Source organism: Corvus kubaryi, unplaced genomic scaffold (assembly GCF_017639235.1).
Source record: "Corvus kubaryi isolate FWS band 111438036 unplaced genomic scaffold, C.kubaryi_AGA036_p1.0 37382, whole genome shotgun sequence".
In the NCBI taxonomy this organism is placed as follows: domain Eukaryota; kingdom Metazoa; phylum Chordata; class Aves; order Passeriformes; family Corvidae; genus Corvus; species Corvus kubaryi.
The window spans coordinates 3,110,629-3,132,521 of record NW_024581124.1 but is presented as its reverse complement, the minus strand read 5'-3'; the positions used below and the strand labels follow the sequence as shown (position 1 = coordinate 3,132,521).

At 47.9% G+C, this 21,893-nt stretch overlaps 1 protein-coding gene across 5 annotated transcripts in view; it reads left to right on the top strand.

Annotated features, from left to right (window-relative positions):
- The window catches only part of ULK1 (unc-51 like autophagy activating kinase 1), a 78,080-nt gene extending 58,829 nt beyond the window's left edge, over nt 1–19,251 (top strand). For 4 of the 5 annotated variants that reach the window (XM_042034720.1, XM_042034719.1, XM_042034722.1 and 1 more), the window contains exons 18-29: nt 2,171–2,322; nt 3,148–3,231; nt 3,808–4,070; nt 4,644–4,828; nt 5,625–5,740; nt 6,274–6,417; nt 8,960–9,147; nt 11,751–11,929; nt 12,070–12,188; nt 13,752–13,909; nt 14,120–14,255; nt 16,078–19,251. In XM_042034720.1, the coding sequence (XP_041890654.1) occupies nt 2,171–2,322; nt 3,148–3,231; nt 3,808–4,070; nt 4,644–4,828; nt 5,625–5,740; nt 6,274–6,417; nt 8,960–9,147; nt 11,751–11,929; nt 12,070–12,188; nt 13,752–13,909; nt 14,120–14,255; nt 16,078–16,133 (1,780 nt within the window). In that variant the 3' untranslated portion in view covers nt 16,134–19,251. The remainder of the gene's footprint in view (nt 1–2,170; nt 2,323–3,147; nt 3,232–3,807; nt 4,071–4,643; nt 4,829–5,624; nt 5,741–6,273; nt 6,418–8,959; nt 9,148–11,750; nt 11,930–12,069; nt 12,189–13,751; nt 13,910–14,119; nt 14,256–16,077) is intronic. The other variant, XM_042034723.1, reaches the window with a different exon arrangement.
- The last annotated feature ends 2,642 nt before the right edge of the window (nt 19,252–21,893 follow it).

Below are 21,893 nucleotides of genomic sequence, written 5' to 3'. Positions count from 1 at the left end.
GGCATGTCCCTGCACAGGAACTCGAGGAATGGGCCCAATCAGGGTGACTCACAGGCTGCTTTTAGCATCTTCTCAGCATTTCTGGCGTCATGTTTTTTCTGCCCCAGGAAGCCATACTTATCTCTGGCCATCACTTCCTCTAATCAGCAGGTTCAGTAGACACCCTTCAGGAATGGCAGGAGAAAACTCCACCAGGCATTTAGTGTGTGATTCCACTTTTCCATCAGGTGTATCCAACAGGCCATTGCTGCCAAGTGCCCAGTCATGTTTGCTGAGTCATTTGATTGCAAACCTTGACGTGCACTCTGATGTCTGAGAAATGTCCCCCTGTCACCTGACTGGCTGCTGTGTGCCTGTGTAACGTGGTGTGGTTGTGGACAGATGTGTGGCTTGGGGAGGTGCTAATTAGGTGTATGTACCTCTGGCCACATCACCTGTCCTGCTCGTCTGCTGGCTTACCCCGGGTCTCGTAGGGTGACATTTGGCATTCCACATCTTCCAGCAGCAGCAGTCACCTGGAAGCTTTCTTCTGCAAGTTCCTGATAGATAAAATTCAGCCTTCTGCATGGCTCGTGGTCTGGAGAATTAAAAACATGGCAGGGCAATACTTTCTGCCACTGAAAATCTACGTATCTTCTCACCTTTCTCTTTGGAAATTCATTTTGCTTTAGGGCCAGGCACTTGATGAGCATTAGCCTCTGAATCTGGAGCAACCTGAAGAGAAGTGATTTTTAGGTTAAAATTTTCAACTATTTCCTTTTTTTCCAAGCATGTGATTATAGCATGGATTTACTTGGCTGTGGAATGTGGTAACACACTGAATAGGGGCAGGGAGGGTGGCAGATCAACTACCTCAAGTATCTCAACTGCTGAAATAGATTTTTTCCAAAATTTATTTATTTTTCTGAAATATGGCATAAAGTGAAATATACACCTAGAGGTGTTGCTGAGTAGTTCTGCTGACAGTTCATCAGGATGATTCTTCCATTCCTGGCACTGCTGAAACCCATATCCTTTGTTCCTTCTGTTCAGGTACATGAGGACAGCTAAATGCAGCATCCCTGGCAGAGGAGGCAGGATACCTTAGTGACAGCATCTTTCAGTGGCTCAAACATGGAGGGGGTTTTTTCAGCATAATCATTGATTCCTGTCCAGAAAACCACCTACTGGTTGAGACTAATGTTCTTTTAACAAGAGAAAAATGTTTCCAAATTGTGAATAGAATTAAGGACTTGATGAAAAGACTGTGTTCTCATATAGAGGAGTGTAATGGGAGTCTTGGTGAAGGAGCCTGCAGAGGCAGAATGGCATGGCAGTTTAGTTTGTGTTCTTAATGATGGTGAAAAGAGTAACATATTGAGAAATAATTAATATGCAATAATCCTGTCTCTCTCCAGACTGATGGTGTGGATGTACTCACTTTCCCACTAGTTTCCTCTTCTGTTTCATTTTAGCACTGAGTAATACTCAAGGTTCCTGCATGTGTGGGCTTTACAAATTTATTTTAACTCCCTGAGTTGAGGCTTCACAAGGAATCGAAGGCATTTAGACAGGCAATTCTGACTGTCCAGCCCAAAGACCCAAATTCCTCTGGGTAGTTGTGAAGTGTTTCAGATCTGACAGCCACTCACTGTTGTGTTTTGTTGTTTTGCCCTGTAGCTCCTGATTTGAGTCCAAGCTCTGTTGCAGAGCAGTGCCGTGGCACACTTCCCCTCGCACTGAGCAGAGAGCTTTCTGCCTAAAGGCTGCTCTGACTGAAGGGCAAGTGGCTCAGCACAGGAGGCACACTTGAATAAAGCCCTCTCAAGGCATTCTAGAGACACTGCCTACAATAAACATCTTGGACATGGCAAGATAGGAAACTGTGTCTTGTTCAGGATTGATGTAGATACCTGAAAGCATCTAAAGTTTCTCTGAAAAATGACTGTGCTGCTTACAGCTAAGCTAACCTTGATTGTTCTTTTTATTTGAATTGAAACTCTTGAGAACAAGGATTATCACCTTAATCTGTATTGGTGGAGTCCCAGAACAGTGGGATTTTGATCCAGGATGAACAGTCATGAAGCTGTGCTTTTGTGGGAGTAGCTCTGTGTGTGTTGGGTGATGCTGTTCTCCTTCCTCTTTGTACTGGCTCTTGAGTAACCTGTGTGCTGCTCTTGTTTCCTGTAAGGTCTGCTGCGGTCCGGAGGTCCAGCAGTACAAGTCCTCTTGGTTTTCCCAAAACTGGTGCTTCCCCTCCTTATCCTGGAGAGCATGGATCTGTGCCCAGCACTAAAAAGCTCTCCTTTGGTGGTGCCAAGCCGTTTATGCCATCACCACAAGGTAAGATGTCAGCTGGCACATTGCTGTCCTAACAAAATCACTTGCCTCTTTCCTGTAAAGAGAGGGGTTTGACCAGCTGTAGCTTCCAGGTAGGGGAGAGTTCAGGTTGTTGTGTTCCCCCGTGGTTCTTCTCCACAGATTATTTGACAAGTGTTTTGGCCTCAGTAAAATGGAGAGAAAAATACCTGTTAGCCCCAGGAGAGGCAAGCTTTGCTTTGGTGCCTGCATCAAACATTTTGCTGCCCTCAGAAGAGGGCTTCTGTAAGTGCAAAGTATCTTTTTACTGGCTTGGGTTGGGGTTAGAACAAATGTAAGCCAATTATCATCAAAGCAAAATTCTTTGAAAGGGCTTTGAAAGGGCTTGAACTTCCAGACTGAAAAGTTTTGACTAAATATCTGGTAGCCCGATCTAGATGCTAAGAAGCAATTCAAGTGGAAAGGGACAAGAGAAAACCCAGTGTGCAGTGGATGCAGTTTGCTGTTTTCAGTAAAAGAACAGACGGATAGAATGAGCTGTTCTATATCCCTGGTGTCTCCAATCCTGTATTTGTTAGTCTCTGCTGTTGGCTAAATACAGAATATTCATATTCTATTCCTCTGAACTAATACCATTGCAAAGTCAGACTAAAACTTGCTAAACTAATACCAGGCAGAGTTTTCATTACCTCCTTTTACAGGAGTTGAGGATCTTCTCACGACACAGCTAGGGCTGAGAAGATGGAAGAGATAACTGGCATCTTGCTATAAACAGGTGGTGCATAGTGCTGTTCTTGCCTATGGAAACTTAATACTGAATGAACTTCTTTTTGTTGCATTCCCTCACAGTTGGAACAATCCCAGAGCAGCCCAGCCAGACTGTTACCCCATCTTCTCTTGGAGCAGAAGTGAGAAGCCGTGTTCCTGTTGCCGGTGCGTTGGTCCTTACCTTCCTTCATTATTCCTGTAGATAAAGCCAGAACTGTAGTCTCAGGGCATTCTAGGTTGGGTTGGTTGCTCCAGCAGCTTCTCTGGATGCTTGGCCAGCCAGGATCTCTGTGTGCTGGTGAGAGTTGGGGTTGATCCATTCAAATCCTGTCAGCCAGCATCTTCAGTGCTGACAGACCCTGTGCCGCAAAACCTCAAATCTGGGACTTTGATGCCAATGGATGGAATGGAGGAAAAGCATCTCCAGCACCCTCTCTGCTAAGCGGCCTCTTTGATGTGTAGTTTCCTTGCTGCTGAGCTCTCACAGTCATGGTCTGTGTCCCTGAAAGGGCAGCAATGAAGGAAAGAAGCTGCCCTTTTATTTCCCTGTTGTTCATATCTCATCCTCCCACAGACTCAAAACCTGACCAGGCCTGGCAGTGCTGTGGCTCTGCTCAGTGCCATCCTTAGCCATAGAAGGTTTTGATCTGCAGCTGTTTGAGCTGTGGATCCTGGGATCAGGCTGTCTCTCTCTCTGTTAGAACCAGACAGTGATGTGGTTTGTCACTCTGTGCCCTCCAGGTTCCTCGGCGCCCGAACAGTCTTCTCGAGGGATGGGCTCCCGGCTCCACAGTGCTCCCAACCTGTCGGATTTGCATTCCTGCAGGCAGAAGATAACCAAGCAGCACTCTGATCCTCTTGTTGCTCACTTTGGTCATACCCCAGTCAGCCAGCCTCTGCAGATTCATGGCCTGCAGCACTGCCGGCAGCTCCGATCCTCACCAAAGCTCTCCGAGTTCATGCAGAGAAGCCCTTTGCCAACGATAATGGGCTCCCCTACAAAGGTATACCTAGGAGTCTGCTTTTGGGCCTCTCACACTGTGATCTTCTGGGTGATGTGGGGATGAGCTGCTGCATGAGCAGATAACTCTGACCTGGATTTATCAGCACTTGCTTCTATCCTGTGAAGGCTGAGCGGTGATCTGTGTGAAATGGGGTGGTGTCCTACTTACCGTGGGCAGCTCTGCCCTGGCAGCAGCGCTCAGCAGCTGAGCAGAGCCTGGGCTTGGGAGCAGGCAGGGGAAGGAGCTGCCCCGATGGCCGGTGGGGACACAGTGCCCCAGCTGTGACACAGGCATGTGTCCAGCAGGAATCCCCAGCAGAGCCAGTGACAGCCCTGTGCCTCATGGAGAGCAGGCACTGGGACAGCATTTGCTCTGCTTGCAAAAGTCTCAGCAGTTTGTTGTCCTTTCCTTTTAGCCTTTCTGGGATTAGGGACAAATAACTGTTCAGGGTGATTTCTACCTTTATTTCAGGTAGGTTGTTAAATAGTTTAATTTTGATAAACAAATAGGGACCAAGAGGAACCTTCCCCCTTAATTTTAAAGACAGATCTCTGTTCTTTCTGTTCTTCTTAGGCTGTGTCCCCATTTGAGTTCCCCAAAACCCCAAGTTCCCAGAATCTCCTCACCCTCTTGGCCCATCAGGGGGTCATGATGACTCCAACACGGAACAAGACCTTGCCAGATCTGAAGGAGATGGGTCATTTCCACTGCCAGCAAACTGGGTTGGGATTGAGGCCTGTGGAAGAGATCAAGGGCAGGTGAGCTGGAGTCTGCTTCATACAGTGATGCTTCACTCCTCAATACAGGACAGATGGGGAAAATTTCAAACCCCAGCTAATGCTGAAGTTGTGAGGCATCTGTAAACATTGTGTAGTTATCTGCTAGCCTTTGGATTGCAAACAGCTATGGTGCAGATTTTAAAAGTCTTCCTCTAGAGGGGCAGGCCATGGCCTGTATTTTTAAAAATGAAATATTATCTGCAGCTTCACACCATGTTTAGTGTGCAGAGTTTCATCAAGTGGGGATGCAGGATTTTGTTGCCAGACAAGCAGTCACTCAGATGCTTGGCTTCCTCTCTGTGGGGTCTGTCATGGAGGAGAGGCTGTTCTGGGTGTTCCTCCTACATCAAACAGTGGGCACAGGTCTTCAGAAGAGAGATCTGTTGGAAGGCCACATGCTGGCTGTCATGAGCACTGCAGGATAGAAAGTCACAGCTGCTGCTAAGTTTTTCTTACGTGCCTCTCTGCGCACTGCAGCTTTCCCCAGTGTTCTGGAGGAGTCCTCTGATACTAATTTTCATACCTTTCAACAAAAACAAATTGTGTTGTATTAATGTAGTGAGGACTTGCATTACTGCAGTTAGTCGTGATAGTTTTGTGCTTTCTACAAGTAGCTGGAGGTGCTTCAGATGCTCTGTTGAAAGAGTGGTTTTTTCAGCTCCAGACTGTTTACTGTGTTAAGTGGCTGTGGACCAGGAATGGCACAAAGAAATGAAGTTAGCTGACACCTTGCACCTATTGACTTTCAGCATGATGTTGTATGTACTCTTTTTAGATCTCTGAGCACAGGCAGGCTCACTGACCTGCTTCTGAAGGCAGCTTTTGGGGCACAGATCTCGGAAGCTGGCAGCAGCGACAGCCTGAACAATGAGAAGCCAATGGAAATTGCAGGTAGGTGGGGAGGCCAGGCAGATCTGGCAGGATGTTCTGGGTTGGGGTTTGCATACCCCCTCCTGCAGATGGGAGGCTGCTTTGCTGGTGGCTCTTGGCACAGGAAGCGAGTGCCGTGTGTGAGGAGTGCAGTGGTGTTTGCTTTCCCCTGCTCTGTGGGCTGTGTGTGCTGTGTAACTGCTGGATAGTGGTGTGATTTTTGTAGGCAGGGCTTCCTCTTCTGGCTCGTTCTGAGTGCGATAACCTGTGGAAGTGGTGACGTGGTGCCAGGCGGCTCGAGTGTGAATGGCTCTGCAGGGGTGGGCGTTCTGGGCGTGCAGGTCAGGCAGCGAGGAGGGAGAGCAGCTGCAGCAGTGGCTGGTGCTGCCCAGGCTCTGTGCTGTGGCCTGTGTTGCTGGGGATGCTTCACTGGCCTGTGCTGGTACCCACTGTGTCCCAGGAGAGTCTGCAGGAACACACCCGCTGGGCAAGGCACCCGTGCTCTGAGTAACCTTCCTGTAATGCCGGTCTGCACCTTTCAACTGTCTCCCCAGCTCCCTCAGGTGCTTACGGAGGGACCCTGCACTCTGGTGCCCGGGCTGGGGGCTCTGCCAGCCCATCCCCAGTGATTTTTACTGTCGGATCCCCTCCCAGTGGAACAACCCCCCCACAGACCACGAGGACCAGGATGTTTTCAGGTAAAGGGCTGATACCTGCCTGTTCCAGTGGGAATGCCTGGGGGCAGAGAGATGTGTTGCATTCCTTGCTGCTGGGCACTGGTGATGGCAGAAGGCTGCTCAGAGCAATCTGTAGAGCTCAGCTGGTCTCAGCACCTTTGAGGTTCTTGTGCTGGCTCCTGCCAACCCCAGTTATTGCTGCTAACTGTTTGCGCTGGCATTAGTGCCAGAGAGTGGTTTCCCGGTTCTGTAAGAGACAGACAAACTTCTGCTTTATTGCTGTCTGCTTCAGGAATAGTGCTGCAGCTGTTCACAGAACCACTGTTGCTGAGAGGTCAACAAATGTAAAGATTGTGTTGTGTTCTGATTGTTCTCCCCATGGATTTTGGATGAGCTATAAAAGATGAGTGTGACTATCCATGCCCAACAATTTCAGTGCACAAGGACTGCTGCGAAAGGGCCAGGTTGGCTCTGTGTGCAAAACTATTAGTGGTGTTACCTATGCTCTGAGCTGCTTAGGTAGGAGATGGGGAAATGCACTCCTGCTTGACAGATACTCCTTGTAAGACACCCACCAGTGCTCTGGCCTCGTCAGCCAGCAGTTGAGGCTGTGGTAATTGGCCCTTTTGGGATACAGTGGCTGGGAGTTGGAGTCTATGTTCAGTTTAAAAAAATATTTGGACACATTTTGATTTGCATATTTGGCTTGTTTGGTTTTTTGTCTTGGCTGTTCCTCATCTCAATGCACTTGACTCTATTGTTCTCAATTACTGCAGGGAAAGTTTGGATGTGACCATGAATAAGATGCTTGACTGGGATGGGGGGACATGTGGGCTCAGTTCCTGTGTATAACTTGCATTTCCATCCTAACTAAAACCACTCATGTCTTTGATTGTCTGGCAGGTTGGAACCACAGTTCTTTCTTTGTCTCATTTATTTGGAAGGGGAGCTTTAAGACTCTTAAAAAGCGTGTGAGGGGCCTGTCACACCGTGGGGGTTACTGTCCTGGCTACAGCCTCCAGCTTCTCCTGCAATGTGATGGACAGAGGATTCAGGCTTCCTGTATTGCTTTTGCAGGAATAATGGCAATCTGGAAGCATATCCAGGCACCAGATTTTAGCAAGCTGATACTTGGGTGCTCAAGGGTCTGCCCAACAGTCAGGATGTCAGATGGGAGGCCTGGAATAGGAGGCTGTTGAAAGTGAACCTACAACAGACACACAGCGTTAGATCAAGGTGACCAAAGCAGTGCTGTAGGACAAGCTTTGTTTATTAGGCCTGTGAGGAACTCCTCATGTTATAATTAATGCATAAAGTTAATGGTGGAAAGGGGAGATTTGCAAGCTGAAGCTTTTCACCCCCAACTGCTTGGACAAGCCATGAGTAAGGACAGTTCTAAAGGCAGAGCCTTTCTGTGAGTCATCGTAACAGTTTCTGCAAACAGTCTCTTGGAATTACAGGGCATCCAGAATGAAATGTTGTTAGGTCCTCTCCTCTTTCCTGTCTCTGAGAGAACTGGAAATACTCTGCCTGTCTTTGATGATCCACTTAGCTTTGAAGCATTGCTGCCAACATGGAGAAAGCTTTGGGAGGAAAGGAGGCTGTGCCTGTCTACAGATCAGTTGTGCATTATTATATTGCTGAACCTTTTGAAAGCAGGGTAGGGCAGTAAATTAAACTTGTGGTTAGAAGAGAAACATCTTTCTCCAAAGGACCAGTGACAGTGGAGAATACCACCTGGGTAGAATTAGCAGAGTGTTGGAGCTGGTATTGTCATCCCCCACAGACAGAGTGTTTCCCTCTGTGGCAGTGTGCCAGGGGTAGGAAGCCCTCTGGAAGTGGTGAATGTCCTGTGAATACTCTTGAGACAAAAACTCCTTTGTGCTCCTAGGGCAGATTCAGTGGTCAAGAAGGGGAAAAACTGATGGTGAGGGAATTGTCTGATGGACACCACACCTACAGGGTCTCCAGAATCCTGGGATTAGGGTCTTGACTCAACTGGTCACTCATTCTCTGCCCAGCCTCTTATTTATAAAGAGGGGAAAGCAGAAGAGCAAGGATGTAATGGAAAGCTCTCCTGGCTTGCATGCAGGATGTTCTAGAACCATCACTTATCAGAGTGCTCATTCAGTGACAGTGACAGCAAACAGGCAGGGAGCCAGGGTTCAAACTGTGCTGTTCCTTGGTGGGGGAGTTGGCTATGACAGTGTATGATAAAGATCAGCCCAAAATGTTGTGGCAGGATTCAGAAAGGGTTTAGCCAAAAAAAAAGGGAAAATAATTTCTTCTGAATTGTCTCCATAAACGATCATCGTTCTGGAAGGTGCTTTAAATCTGCCTGAGCTTGTAAGCTGGTTTGCCTGACCAGCTAAGGAGTTTATGGTGGGGAATGATTATTCTGCATCCAGAGTCCTTGCATCTTCCTCCAAAGTACCTCTTGCTGGCTTCTGTCCAACCCAGGATCCTGAATCCTACAGAATTGTCCTCTCTCCTGTGTGAGGAATGTCTACCTGTCCTGCCTTTAATACCTCCAGTTAATTCCTTTGTCTGTTTTTCTTCACAGTGGGGTCTTCCAGCTCTCTCAGTTCTGGAGGCTCCTTCAGCGGGAGGCACTTGGCAGTGGGAGCTGCTGCGGAGGCTCTGGAGGGCCCCTCGAGTCTCCGGTACACTTTTGCTGATCCCATCACTGCCAACCTGGAAGGTGCTGTTACATTTGAGGCACCAGAGCTGCCTGAAGAGACACTCATGGAGGTGGGTATATCCCAGGGGAAAAGCACAGGGGAATAAAAGTAAAGCAAATCCAGACAGCTCCATGCTTGTAGTCAACAGAGTTGCTTCCGAAGGTGGAGTAAACTGTTTCCAACAGAGCAAGGCCAATGCAGTGCTCAGAAAGCCCAGGGCATATTTAGCACCAAGCCCTTTAGTCCATGAGACAGCCCATGACTTAGGTTAAAATTCCCCATTTCCAAAGCTGACCTTGCAGGTTGGAAGATCAGTAATCCAATGCATTCTGTATTAAGGGCTTCTGAAGCAAACCTGCCTGCTTTGGGCCTCTCCCTTTTTAAAGGCTCAGCTTTAGTACTGGCTGACCTGAGAGCATAAGTAGCTCAGTGTGTCAGGTGCCTGCCTGCTGCACTTGGGGAGTCGGCAGTGATATGGTCTCTGCTGAAAGGACCTGAAAACAAAGTAAACCTGACACTTCTGTTCCTACTGGGGGTGGGGGGACGCCGTGTTCTGCACCAGAACAGCTGAACCAGATTGTGAAACTGAAAGGCTGCCAGGCTCCCCTTCTCTGCAGGCTGAAGCAGAGCAAATGCTGTTATAGCTAGATATATTTGAAATGTAGGTCAGGCTGCCCATTTGCAGTGGAGGTGGGAGGCAGATCCAGTCACGCTTTTGGCTCTGATTGTGATACCTCCTTGGGCTGTCTGGGACTGGAGAAGACTCTTTGTGTCTGATACTTGCTGGTGCTGCTGAAAAGCCCAAGATACCAACAGAGATATGCATACTTCGTTTTAAGGATGTGGGTTTGCTCTTCTACTTCAGATTTTGTTGAGCTCATTTTTTCTGTCAGTTCTGCATTGGATTGCATTTATTGGCTTCATTACCTGTAAAGCCACAGGGCAAGGGCTTCCAGCAATGACGTGATCACAATAGCAGTCGGTTTAACTGAGCATCCTACCTGTGTGAGGTGACAGAAGTTTGGGGCCCCGCCAGGTGCCACCACTTCAGACACTGGTCTGCAGAGGAGTGTCCTAAGGAAGTATCAGTTGATCTTGGAATAGCACTCAGCTTCTCTGTCTGTAATGAGTCATTTGGCTTCAGTTCATCGTTTCTGTTGAGCACAGGAATCCATTTGCATGTCACAAAACCTTTACAGCAGATTTCAAGACCTGTTTGTGCTCTGTGGAGTTGGCCAGAATGCAAACCTGGCAGGTTTTCTGATTTCTGCTCATCTTTCAGGGCACTGAAGTTGTACTGTTTAAGTGCCCTTGTTTATCTTGAGCAGCGCTGTTGCGTTCAGATGGGTGGTTCTTCCATCTTTTGTAAAAGTTTCTTTAGGTGCAGACGAGGCACACTGGAGGCTGGGGTTTAGTTTCTTTTGCAGTGCTCTAAATACAGAGATGGCTGTGGAAGATTTGTGATGGCAAATGAGGCCATAAATGCCAGCACAGTTAACAGAAGCTGCCTGTAGGCAGAGGAAGGACTGCCTGTTGGTTAGAGATAGGAGGCTGAGACCTGCAAGATCTCAGCAGTTTCCTGCTCTGCCACAAACTTCTTGTATGACTTGGTAATTACTTAATCTCCAAGTTCCTCCTCTGCTTTTAAAGAAAATTGAGGAGGATGGAGATAACACTTCCTCACCGTACTGGACTGTCCAGGTAGCTAGGTAGTGGGAGGAGAGATTCATATTCCAGATAGTCAAAGCTGCCTGAGCAGCCAAGTGCCTGAGCCAGTAAAAGAAAGAAAGAAGCTCTCAGATCTTGAGCATGGGGGTTCTGTTAAATTCATGTAGAAAACATCCTTACCAGCCCCCTTTCAGAGAACTGAGTCTGTGAATGAATCTTTGAAGACCAAGCAGGTTACCCACTTCTCAACAGAGTACAAACAATGGAGTTAGCATCTGATTCAGGCAGCAATTCACTTTGCAGACCCACAAGCATTCAGTTTTTCCACAAATACTAACTTCCCAGAACTGGTTGCAGTGACTTAAGCAATGCAGCTTCCCAGAAATGGGATAATCCCCTTTGATCTGTAATAGCAGAGGAAAAACTACTCTGAAATGACTGCAGCACTTGGTGTGAGCACTTCCCTCACCAGCTGGACAGGAGTTGCAGAGAAAAGGTTGTCCTAGCTCTCTTCTCAGAGAACCCCACTCAGGGCTCACTGCACTGAACTGGGAGGGGATGAAGACTGGGATGTAGGGTGGGAGACACTTTGTTGGCAGTTTTCTATGGTGTAGGAGGTTGTCGCTCTCATGAAATCCACACTGGCATTGCTGTAGTGGGAACAAGAGCTGTGCCTGTGGTGCAGATGGTCTCTCCTCCTTCCTGCTGATTTCTGAAAGAATCCCACAGAGCTGGGATCCTTCTTGGGAAGGGAGCTTGTAATTTTAGAGTAAGTCTCACCAGGTTCTCCAGGGAGCTGTCTAGAAATTTCTGGCCTGGGGCTGTAGCTGGCTGCTGTTACTGTGGAAGAGGAACCAGTGCAGGCTCCAGGCTGAGTTTGGCCCAAAGCAGAGGTGTAGCAGGGTCTGGGGGTGAGGTGGTGTTTCTGTGAGCTGGGGGTGGGTTGCTGGCACAGCTCAGGTGAGCAGCTTTCCCTGTAACCCCCCCTTGGCATCCCTTCAACAGCAAGAGCACACGGACATCCTGCGCAGCCTGCGCTTCACGCTGGCCTTCGTGCACTACGTGATGGAAATCGCTGCTCTGAAGGGCAGCTCCAGTGACATGAGCAGCTCAGTGACATCTGAGTACCAGCTCCAGGAGAGCGTGGTGGCCGACCAGATCAGCCTCCTGAGCCGGGAGTGGAGGTAAGGACGGGCAGAGCTGCCCAGCTCCCAGGGCTTCTGTCGCTCCCTCCCACCCCACACGTCCTTATGTACCCGCAGTCCTTGGGGACACGGAGCTGCTGTCACACTGATCTGTCTGCACTGCACTGCTTTCTTTGCAGCTATGCAGAGCAGCTCGTGTTGTACCTGAAAGTGGCGGAGCTTCTGTCCTCGGGGCTGCAGATGGCCATAGAGCAGATCAAAGCTGGCAAGCTGTGCCTCTCCTCCACCGTCAAGCAAGGTAAGAGGCTGCTGCACTCAGGGGGCAAAGGACTCACCTGGAATGGAAGTATTAAAAGTGTCACAGAGGGTATGGAGTGAGTGTGAACCCCACTGGGGTGGTGGGAGCTCATTTGTGATTGTCCCCTTGTGCAGCCAGATCTTTATTCACACTGAGAACGTTCCCCTCTTCACCTTGACTTTATGTCTCAGAGCTATTGTCGTGCTCCTGTGAGACTCTTCACTAATTGTGAGGGGGGGATGTATCTTACCTGATTCCTTGTATATCTCTGTCTCAGGTGCTTATTTGTACTTGATGTAAGCCCAGCTTAATTACACAGTGCATGTCCTAGGAAGTGCTTACTTGGCAAAAGAGACTTGTCCTGGCAGCGATGATTTTTCAAGTGAAACAAAAACACAGGAAGTGAAGTACTGGTAATGCCAGAGTCACTTCTTTGCTGGTGTTACAGCCTTACATTTGCATCTGGCTGGCTGTGGTGAGAGCTGGCTGTGAGTCAGTGATCAGAAAAAATAATTTTAAAACTCCCATTGTAATATTACTGAGGGAGCTTTTTGAAGCACTTGACCCACCAGCCACCTGGTGAGATTTGTCTTTGCAAGTATTTGTGCTGCCTTGGGATGGGGTGTAAAAAAATGGATGTTAAATATGATGAGCACACATACGTTGTAGCAGGCAGTGTGGAGCAAAATACACCAGATTTAGCTACACATCTTCCACAAGTTCAGGCTAACAGGAAAGTTGTCATAACCCAAATAAATCACTCATTTTCAGAGCAGATTGCAGCTTCTAGATTTGTAGTGTCATTTGTCCTTCAGTGTGTGGGAATTGGGCAAGGCTGGCTTGTCTTGTCTCATGCAGCGTGGGGATTTTCAAATGTGCATGTAGGAGTTAGTACTCATCAGATGTTGGTGGGAGTTTGTGTTCAGTACTCTGCGTAGATCATGCCATGTAGCTAGGGAGACTCAGCCGTGGCATCCCTTGCAGTTTTGGATTGTTATTTAATTGCTCAGAGTCATATTTGATTCCTGATTCTCTATTCCATAACCTTCCCGTGCGAGCTGCCGTGGTCCAGGAAAGGAGTGGCCTTTCACGGGCATCCATGTCTTTTCTCAGTGGGACAGCAGAGTCCCAGGAGAGATTCCCTTGCTTAGTCAGTGCTGCTGATCCACACTCCAAGAGCTCCCATGTGTGAGCCAAGCACTCCTTCACAGCACATCATCACCCATCAAGCAGCAGAAGCTCTGTATCTGCTGCTGGTGGTGTGTGAGACATCCTGTACAGAGCAAACTGCTCCTGCCTTGTGACAGCTGAGGGAAACAAAAATAGACCTGGCCTCAGGTGAACCAGAGGTGTGTAGGAGTTGCCATGTGCAGGCTTATACCTGGTGAAGGTGACAGAGGAAAGGGAAAAAATCCTCTTGGTGCAGGGCTTTCCTGCCAGTCCCTTGGTTTTAACATAACCCTGTTGTCTCCAGGTTAATCCTTCAGGGTCCTGCACGTGGAGATGGGGAGGCACGGGGAGAACTGGAAGTAGTGCCTAAAGCATTTCTTTCTTTTACTGTAGTTGTGAAGAAGCTGAATGAGCTTTACAAATCCAGTGTATCCTCCTGCCACTGCCTCAACATGAGGCTGCAGAGATTCTTCTTGGACAAACAGAAGCTCATGGATCGGATCAACAGCATCACTGCAGAGAAGCTCATCTTCAGCTACGCTGTGCAAATGGTAAAAATCTCACAGTGCCTGGGACTGGGGTTAGCACAGAGCAGTGTTGGGCATTAATGGTTCCTGCTGGTGGCCTTAGCAGGTGGTTTCCCTCATGATGCTCCCCTCTGGAAGCTGGGCAAGTGGGCTGTCCACGCAGCTGAGGGGCCGTGCTGGGAAAGCTGGATCTGCTCTGGCAATAAGCTCTTGGCACTGGGTTGTTGCCCTCAGGTGCAGTCTGCAGCCCTGGATGAGATGTTCCACCACAGAGAGGACTGTGCACAGAGGTACCACAAGGCTCTGCTGCTCATGGAGGGGCTCTTGAACATCATCACTGAACAGGGGGACATAGAAAACATCAGTAAATGTGAGTATTTGGTGACTTTCTGGTTTTTTCCCCTAGAATGTGTGGGATTTTTAGCTGCATGATCAGAAACTTCAGGTCCCAGCACCATTTTTTTCCTTTGGCTACATCTTGGTGGACACAGCAGAGATCTCTCAGCTTGTTACAGCTCCTCACAGCCTGGCCTCCTGCTTTTCCAACAGAAAAACTTAGGAATGCAGGTCCCTGTTTCGAGCCACATTTTGAGAGCTTCCCATGCAGAGCAATTGCCAGCACTTTGTTGGAACTTTTGATGTGTGAAAGAACTCTCTGAAGGAAGTGGTTTGGCAGCAGCCGAGGCCTGGGGTTGGTTTCCAGCCGGAACCATCCCTTTGAACAGAGCACTTGGGAACATGAACCTGCAGTGGCTGCAGGGCAGAGATGGCTGGTCAGCACAGCAAGGGCTCCTTCCAGCACATGTCTGAACCAGGACTGCTCACCTGCCTGGCTCCCCAGCCCCGAGCCTGGCTGGGAAGGCAGCAGACACAAACTCTTCTCATCAGCAAGTGCTTGCTGTAGCAGCGAAAGCTGAGCTCTGACCTGTGTGCTGTCGTTGGGCCTCCTCTCCCAGGGACTCTGCTACTCTGAGCTGTCCCCTCCCATACTCTCCCTGTCCCCTGAGGGGTGCTACTCTCCATCTGGAGGGGAAAGGACTGACTGCTCTGAGCGTGCTTTCCCTGCACTTACGGCTGGGGTTCAGTCACCTCTGCCGCCTCTCCCAGTGGACGGTGGGAAGAGGGGATGGAGAATGACCATTATCTATAGGGGCAGCTTGGCTTGGCCTGGGCTCTGCTGCACTACAGCTGTCCCAGCAGTGTCCCTGTGGCCACAGGGGGGGCCACAGCTGGCAGACCATGTGCCTGTCCCCTCTGCTGGCCACCCACTGCCTGCCTCGGGCCAGCATCCAGAGCACTGGACGGCTCTAGTTGTCTGTGGAGGCAGAGCTCTTGGATAGGTAATGAGGGAAGAGATCTCTGGCTCCCAGGCAATCAGTCAGTTAATCATCACCAACTTTCACAGCTGACAGGAGGCTCACTGAAGGAGAGCAAAGGGAAATGGGGAGGTGGTGTGTGGTACTGGAGGGCTAACTGAACGAGGAATACTAAGTAGTTTCTCTTGTGCTGTTTCTTACCAAACCTAGATCCATCTTTTGATCCAGAGATACAGTTGATGCATGTAATAGATCGCTTTTCCCAGTTGTTATCCTGGTATTGCAAGTTCCAGCTTCCTGATTGAGCTGTTCTCTGATAGGCAGTAGTGGGTGTGTTTCATTTTAGATCTCAGGTCAATGATTACATATTTCTGAAAAGTAAAATGATGAACCTAGAAGTACAGCAAGTGTTCCTATGAGAGGTGTGAATTCCACCAAACATTTTGCTTTGAAAGATTCTTGGGCTCAGGTGAGGAGAACGTGGCACTGATGATGCTGGGTGGGCTATGTCCCAGTGTAAGCCAAGGCATATGACACTGGAGGCCCTGAGGCATTTTACCTACTGGCAAAAGCTGCTCCAATAACTGGAAGTGAATAAATTCTTCCTGATGATACCTCTGTTAGAACTGCTGCCTCCCAGCTTTCACTGTCAGATCTCTGACTGTTCAACCTTTTGACCTGTCCCTTCCCAGCAGGGTGTTCCTGGTCAGGTCATCACTGGCCTGATTGGTACCTGGTAATGACTCTCAAAGTGCTGCTTAGATTTGTTGAAATTCTACTGTCTGTTTTTCCTTCTTTGTTCAATCTCCAGTCATGATTTTTATACTGCCAGGAAAAAAAGAGAAGCTGATTGCTTGTGCTGTTTTTTTTCCTCAGGTAAGCTGTGCATCGAGCGCAGGCTGTCAGCTCTGCTGTCGGGGTTCTGTGCCTGATCTCAGTGGCGTTGTCCTTCACGCACCTCGCCCCAGCTGATCGTTTTATTCCTGACAGCCTGTGCTGTGGTGGGAAATGATTCTGGCAGTAGGACACCTGGAGGATGAACTGCTCACTGTTCTGTACTTGGACGTTTTGGGAAGTTGTTCCACAGACTCAGATTCCTTTGTGGGGACATGCGACTGCAGCAAGCACAAATACTTCCCTGCCCGAAGGCCTGAGCGAAGACATAGCTGATGTGGAAAGGTCTCCCTCGTTGTCAGAGGGGGTGAAGGATAGAAGTCTGCTTCTTCCCAGCACTTTGAAGGATAAGACTGCTGCCTATCCCTCTTGCTTAAGAACAGGGTATTCCAGTGCTGTGTCCATTGCAGGCAATGGATGTGCTGAAACTGCTGGCTTCAGTTGATGTCCGAGTGTGTCAGACATAAAGGCCAGTTTGTGTACTTTCCCCTTCCCAGCTGAGAGCCAGGCATCTTCAAGCTCCCTGGCAACTGGAGGCTCCTCTCCACTCTCTCCTTTGTCCTTTCTCCTTGTGTTTATGCCTTGGAGTGCTTGGAGAGGAGGGAGTTGGCATTGTGAAGTAGCTCCCACCTCTACAGACTTGCTGAGTGATGCAGAGGACATGCAGCTGCTGGGAAGCTTGGAAATCCCATGGCTGCTGTGTGGGCTCCCTGTCTGCCTGCCTGGATGGGCAAACAACACAGGGAAAGGGACTGTGCAGGAAAACAGGAGGACAACAGAAAGTGTCACACTCCTGTGTTCATAAGAAGCCAAAATGAATCTGTTCCTCCCTTGGTCCCCAGGCTCAGTGGGATCAATGTGAAAGACTCCTGGCTGTTGGGCTCGGCCTGTCAGCACGTACCTACCTGGAGGAAGCATTAGCGCTGTCCTGCTTTCAGCTGTTGGCTCAATAACCCCTTTCCTGGAGCCCCCCAAACTGAAAACACTAGCTTTGTGAATCAAAGGAGCACTTTACACACTATGGGAACTTTGAGAAGTTGACTTTGCATCACACAACAACCCAGGAACATCACGACTGTTAGGAATGCTGTTCTTTTTATTCCTTTCCTTGCTTCCTGGTTGTTTTATTGCACTACGTGTGTGCGTATATTAATATGTATTCCTAAGAGTGAATATATATTGATATTGATATGGTTTGTGTGTAACTGTACGTATTTAACTGTACTGTATCTCGTGAGTGTGAGGCAAAGAGCACTGCAGAGTCTGTGCTGTTCCTCCTCCACACCAGGCAAAGCTGACTTGCAGTCTGGCAGTACCAAGATTTGTTTTTTATTTAAATGTTCTTTTAAGGACAGTCATTACAAAGCTCCGTGCTTTTTAAGAGCTGAAGAACAGGCGTTAGGATCCCACACACTTGGAGATGCATTTTATAAGAAGTTTTATTTGCTGCTTTGTTTTTGTTTGTTGGGGTTTTTTTTTATAAAGATATCTCGTCGCGTTCAGTTTTATGTTCAGCATTTCTTTCAAGGAGACTCTGTAGCCAAATGTGACTGCGGGTGTGAGTGGCTGGAGTTCTGGGTGAGGCTTCGGGTGCTGTGAGCATGTGTGTGAGAGGGGAGCTGCCTGCCTTCCATCTGTCTGTGAGAGCATGAGTGTGACGTTCCAGAGTTGTGGCAGTATTGTGGTAGCGCTGGGCAGAAAAGCATCTTTGAAAGCAACTCGAAACCTCAGGCTTAGTTTTTGGGGATCTAAAACTATTTTGCACATGGTGGTTAAGTCCTCATTGCTTTTTTTTTCCTCTCAAGATTGGCACGTTCAGTGTGATATTTTACAAGGGTTTCAGGAGCAACTTCATGGGCTTTGGAGCTGGCACCGCGTTTGGCAACATAGGTGTTTCTGTTCACAGAGCAGAAATGCCAATAAAGAAATATAAAAATATTTCCAATTGCCCTGACCAGGGAAGCTTAAGTGTAGCTTTCACAAATGCTTCAGTATTTGGCTCACAGTCTGCTGCTTCTGTGGCCGCATGTGCTTGTGCCTGGGAAAAAAAAAGGAAAAATAAAGAAGACAGAAACAACCAACCCCCCGCAGCCTGTTGTGGACAGAAATGCTGAGGAGACCCAGACTGCTTCTGAAAGGCTTTGGCCAGCTGTGCAAAGGGCTACGCTGCAGGCGGGAGCACTGGGAGGCAGCATGGAAGCACCAAGCCAGGACTGACTCTGCAATACCAACCCCTGCACCCCAGAGCCTCCCGGCACAGCCCCCAGGGGCTCCTGGCCAGGAGAGGCCCAGCCCGGGATCCACGTCTCTGCCCTAGTGAGCCGTGTGTGTGGCAAGCTCAGCACTAACCTTCCAGCTGTACTTAATTACTTGAATGTATCAAAATCGTCCACATTCAATGTATACAAGTATATATTGCTCCAAAAAAAAAAAATAATTGTGGTTTACAGACCTACAACCAGTATATATGTATGTGTTTGTGTATATACATGCAAGGCTGTGTGTGTGTATGTGTGTGCATGGGTAGAGATACACACACAAACACAAACGTGTATATATATGTTTTTTCTCTCAATACTTGAAACTTAGCCACTGTGCTTGAATTAAAAAAAAAAAGAAAAACTAAAAAACCATCAAAAAACCAACAAAAAACCCACACAAAATAACCCCAAAAATAGGGGAATTAAAAAAAAAAAAGAAAAACAAAGAAAAATCTGACAGGTGATTTATTTTGCCATCACTTTGGTGACTTTCTTTTTTATCTAACTGCATGTAGCGTGAAACCAACTTTTTTGGTGAAAAATATTTATTGCTTTGTAGACAATAAGGTATGCAAAAAAAAGGAAAAAAAAAAAGAAAGAAAACACCCCAAAAACCAACCCCCAACCATTGCTGAAGTTGCTAGTGTAGTCCACCTGCTATTGTCATGGCTTTGTTGCTGTTGCAGCGTTTGTGTCTGGCGTCTTTAATAGATTTCAAGAAACCTCAGTCTAATTACACGTACCTTCAGGTTTGTGAGAGCGTATGATGATGTTCTTTATAAGGTAATGCTTGATACTTTGTCAACATTTTTTATTTGTGTTTTGTGTGACTTTTTTTTTGGCTTTAAATTGTACAACACCAATTTAAGACAATAAAATTGATTTGAAATTGTTAGTGGCCTGTTTTCAGTCCTTCATTCCAGTTCATGTGGCATCTGAGTTAGGTCTTTATAATGCCTACCAGCCTCGACTTTTGGGGCAAAAAAGGGCTGTTGCCCCCTTATCACAGCAGGTGAAGCTTGGGACAGAAAAGCCACCTTGCCTGAATCCACATGAAACCTGTGAATTTGGGAAAAGTTGAAGCCAATTGCTGGGTGGGAGCTGTAATTGCTGGTTTCTCTGTCCATATGACCTGTCCTCTCCTCCTGCAGTGGTTAGGAACTGTCACAAGTTGATAGCAGACCCCTCCCCAGCCAGTTGGATGCTTAAATTCCATCCATATTTCAGTATTTGCGGGATCATACTGTCTGAGTCGGCAGGCTTGTTGCTGAACAAGAAAGGGACTTGAAGTGTGATATCATCATGTGTTTGTACTCACTGCAGTTTTGTTTTTTGAACAGAGCAGGCTCATGGCTTAGAATTCTCTTGCCCACGTAGCTTTGCAAAAAGTCACTGAACATGGCAAAAGGGACAGTGAGGATGCTGAGAGTGTTGGTCCTGTGAAGGACGGGCCCCTGCTCTGTCTGGATTGGAATGCTCTAGGAGGAAAAGCTAAGCCCTGCATCTGGGGCTGGAGAGAGGTGCTGAATTTACCAGTCCAGTCCTTCCATTCTTGCAGAAATTTCAGCAACACAGCTGCAAACTTTCATGAGCCAAATACTGTAATTGCACCCAACATTTCCCAAAACTTGCTGAACTCTGTGTGTTACTGTTGCCCGTGAGCATCACTGGGGAAAGTCCTGCCCACCAGCCCCTGTGTGATGCAGCATCACCCCACAGTTACTGCACAGTGTTGTGGTTTTGTGAGAAAAAATCTTCTTTCAAAATCACCATTTACCAAGAGCTGGAATTGTTTGGTTTTTTTCTTGCTCTGCCCTGTTTATAATGTCTGTTTCCTGCCCCTGCCTTTCCCACACCAGGGAATTGCTCTGTGAGAACAGTCCTGCCTGGAAATGCTGGGCTCTTTTTGATGCTGACTCACATGCAGGGACAGTCAGTCCCTTCTCCCTGCGGAGCTGCAGCACCATCAGTGCTGGGGACAACTCTGAGAAACTGGAGCTCTGTGTGGTGAAAATGCGGTGGTACAACCTGGGCAAGAACCCACGGCAGCCCTTGGAAAGCTGGTCAGAGCTAAATAATTAAAAATGCTGCTGTTGCTTAAAGTTTGACAGCTCAGCACACTTGGGTCTTTTTTGAGGGTTTGGGGAGTTTTCTTTGGTTTTTTTTTTTTAACATTTTTTCCGTTTTGTGGAAAACCCTCATGTATATTTGTTCCCTGCAGCATGGGATAGCAGTAGAATATATAAATGTAAAAGTTTCTGATGCTGGGGGTGAGGGAGAGGGTTTCTTTTGAAGCTGCCCCATGAAGAATTTCAAAGGTTCAGGTGTAAACACTGTAGCCAAACAAAAGAGGGACCACTCTGTGTCACATGCCTGTGTGGATAGAGACATCTCTGCTGAATGCATGGGACTCTCACAGGCAGCAGAGCAGAGGGGGAAAGTGCTAGCAGGGAAAACTTCAACAACAGAAATACACAGTCTCTTCTAAAAGCACTGCACCATGGGACCTGGATAGTTCAAAAGCACCAGTGGAAATTGCACAACTTTCTAGATGTCGCCTGTGACGTCATGCTGCTGTTGATTCTAGGAGAAAACAAACCCGAGCAATTCTTCCAGGGCGTTTGGCTTTGTTCCCGCATTTTATATTTAGTTGTTGGTAAGTACGTCAGCAAAAACACACTCATTCAACTCTGAAAGACCAGAGGTGACAGTGACATCAAGGAAGCAGAAACGGGTGGGTGTGTGTTGAACCAGGGCGATACAAAGATCAGTTATTCCGCTTCCAGCTCTTTTAAAGCTTTATTTCACGAGGAGTTAACTCCTTCACAGCACATTTCAGCATTCTGGTGTTTAACTCGACGTTGGCTTCTCTGCAGTGGCCCACTGTGCCTGGTCACCTCACACTCCAGGGAGGGTTTTTGCTGAAGGAGGGGAAGGGTTGTGTGCAGGGAGACAATACCCTGGCGTCGCTCTGCAGGGCAGGAGCTAATGCTCTCCAGAGAAATGCTAGCAGTTGGATTTATTTAGATTTATTGCCATAAATGTAGCACTGAGCATGGGTGCCATTCCCTGGGTGAGGAATAGCATGTAGTGCAGAGATACAGACTTCCCTGGGACATTTCTTTCTAAAAACAGCCGTTTTAGGGACAATAGAGTCAGAACCACCCCCCCTCCTGGGAGCTGGAACCTGGCAAGGGATTTGAATGCTTTCAGAAAACATGTTAAATAGTGTATTTCTAAGAAGGAGCTGAAGCAAATGTCAAACACAGGTTTCCCCTTACCATGGACAGAAAATAACTGAGTTCCCAAATGTGCACAATTTTTCTTCATGTTTCCAGCTAATGCCCAATACACAACTGCCGGGGAGGAGCAGGATAAGGTGCTCTTTGTCCCTTGAGTTCAGCATGTCACCAGTTCCCAACATGGATGTAAATGGCTTTTAACCACAACGTTTGGCATCTCCTGAACTTCTAGTGCTGTGCAGCAAAGCCCTTAAACTCACTAAAGATCAGTTTAGCAGTTTTTTCTCCCCTTTAA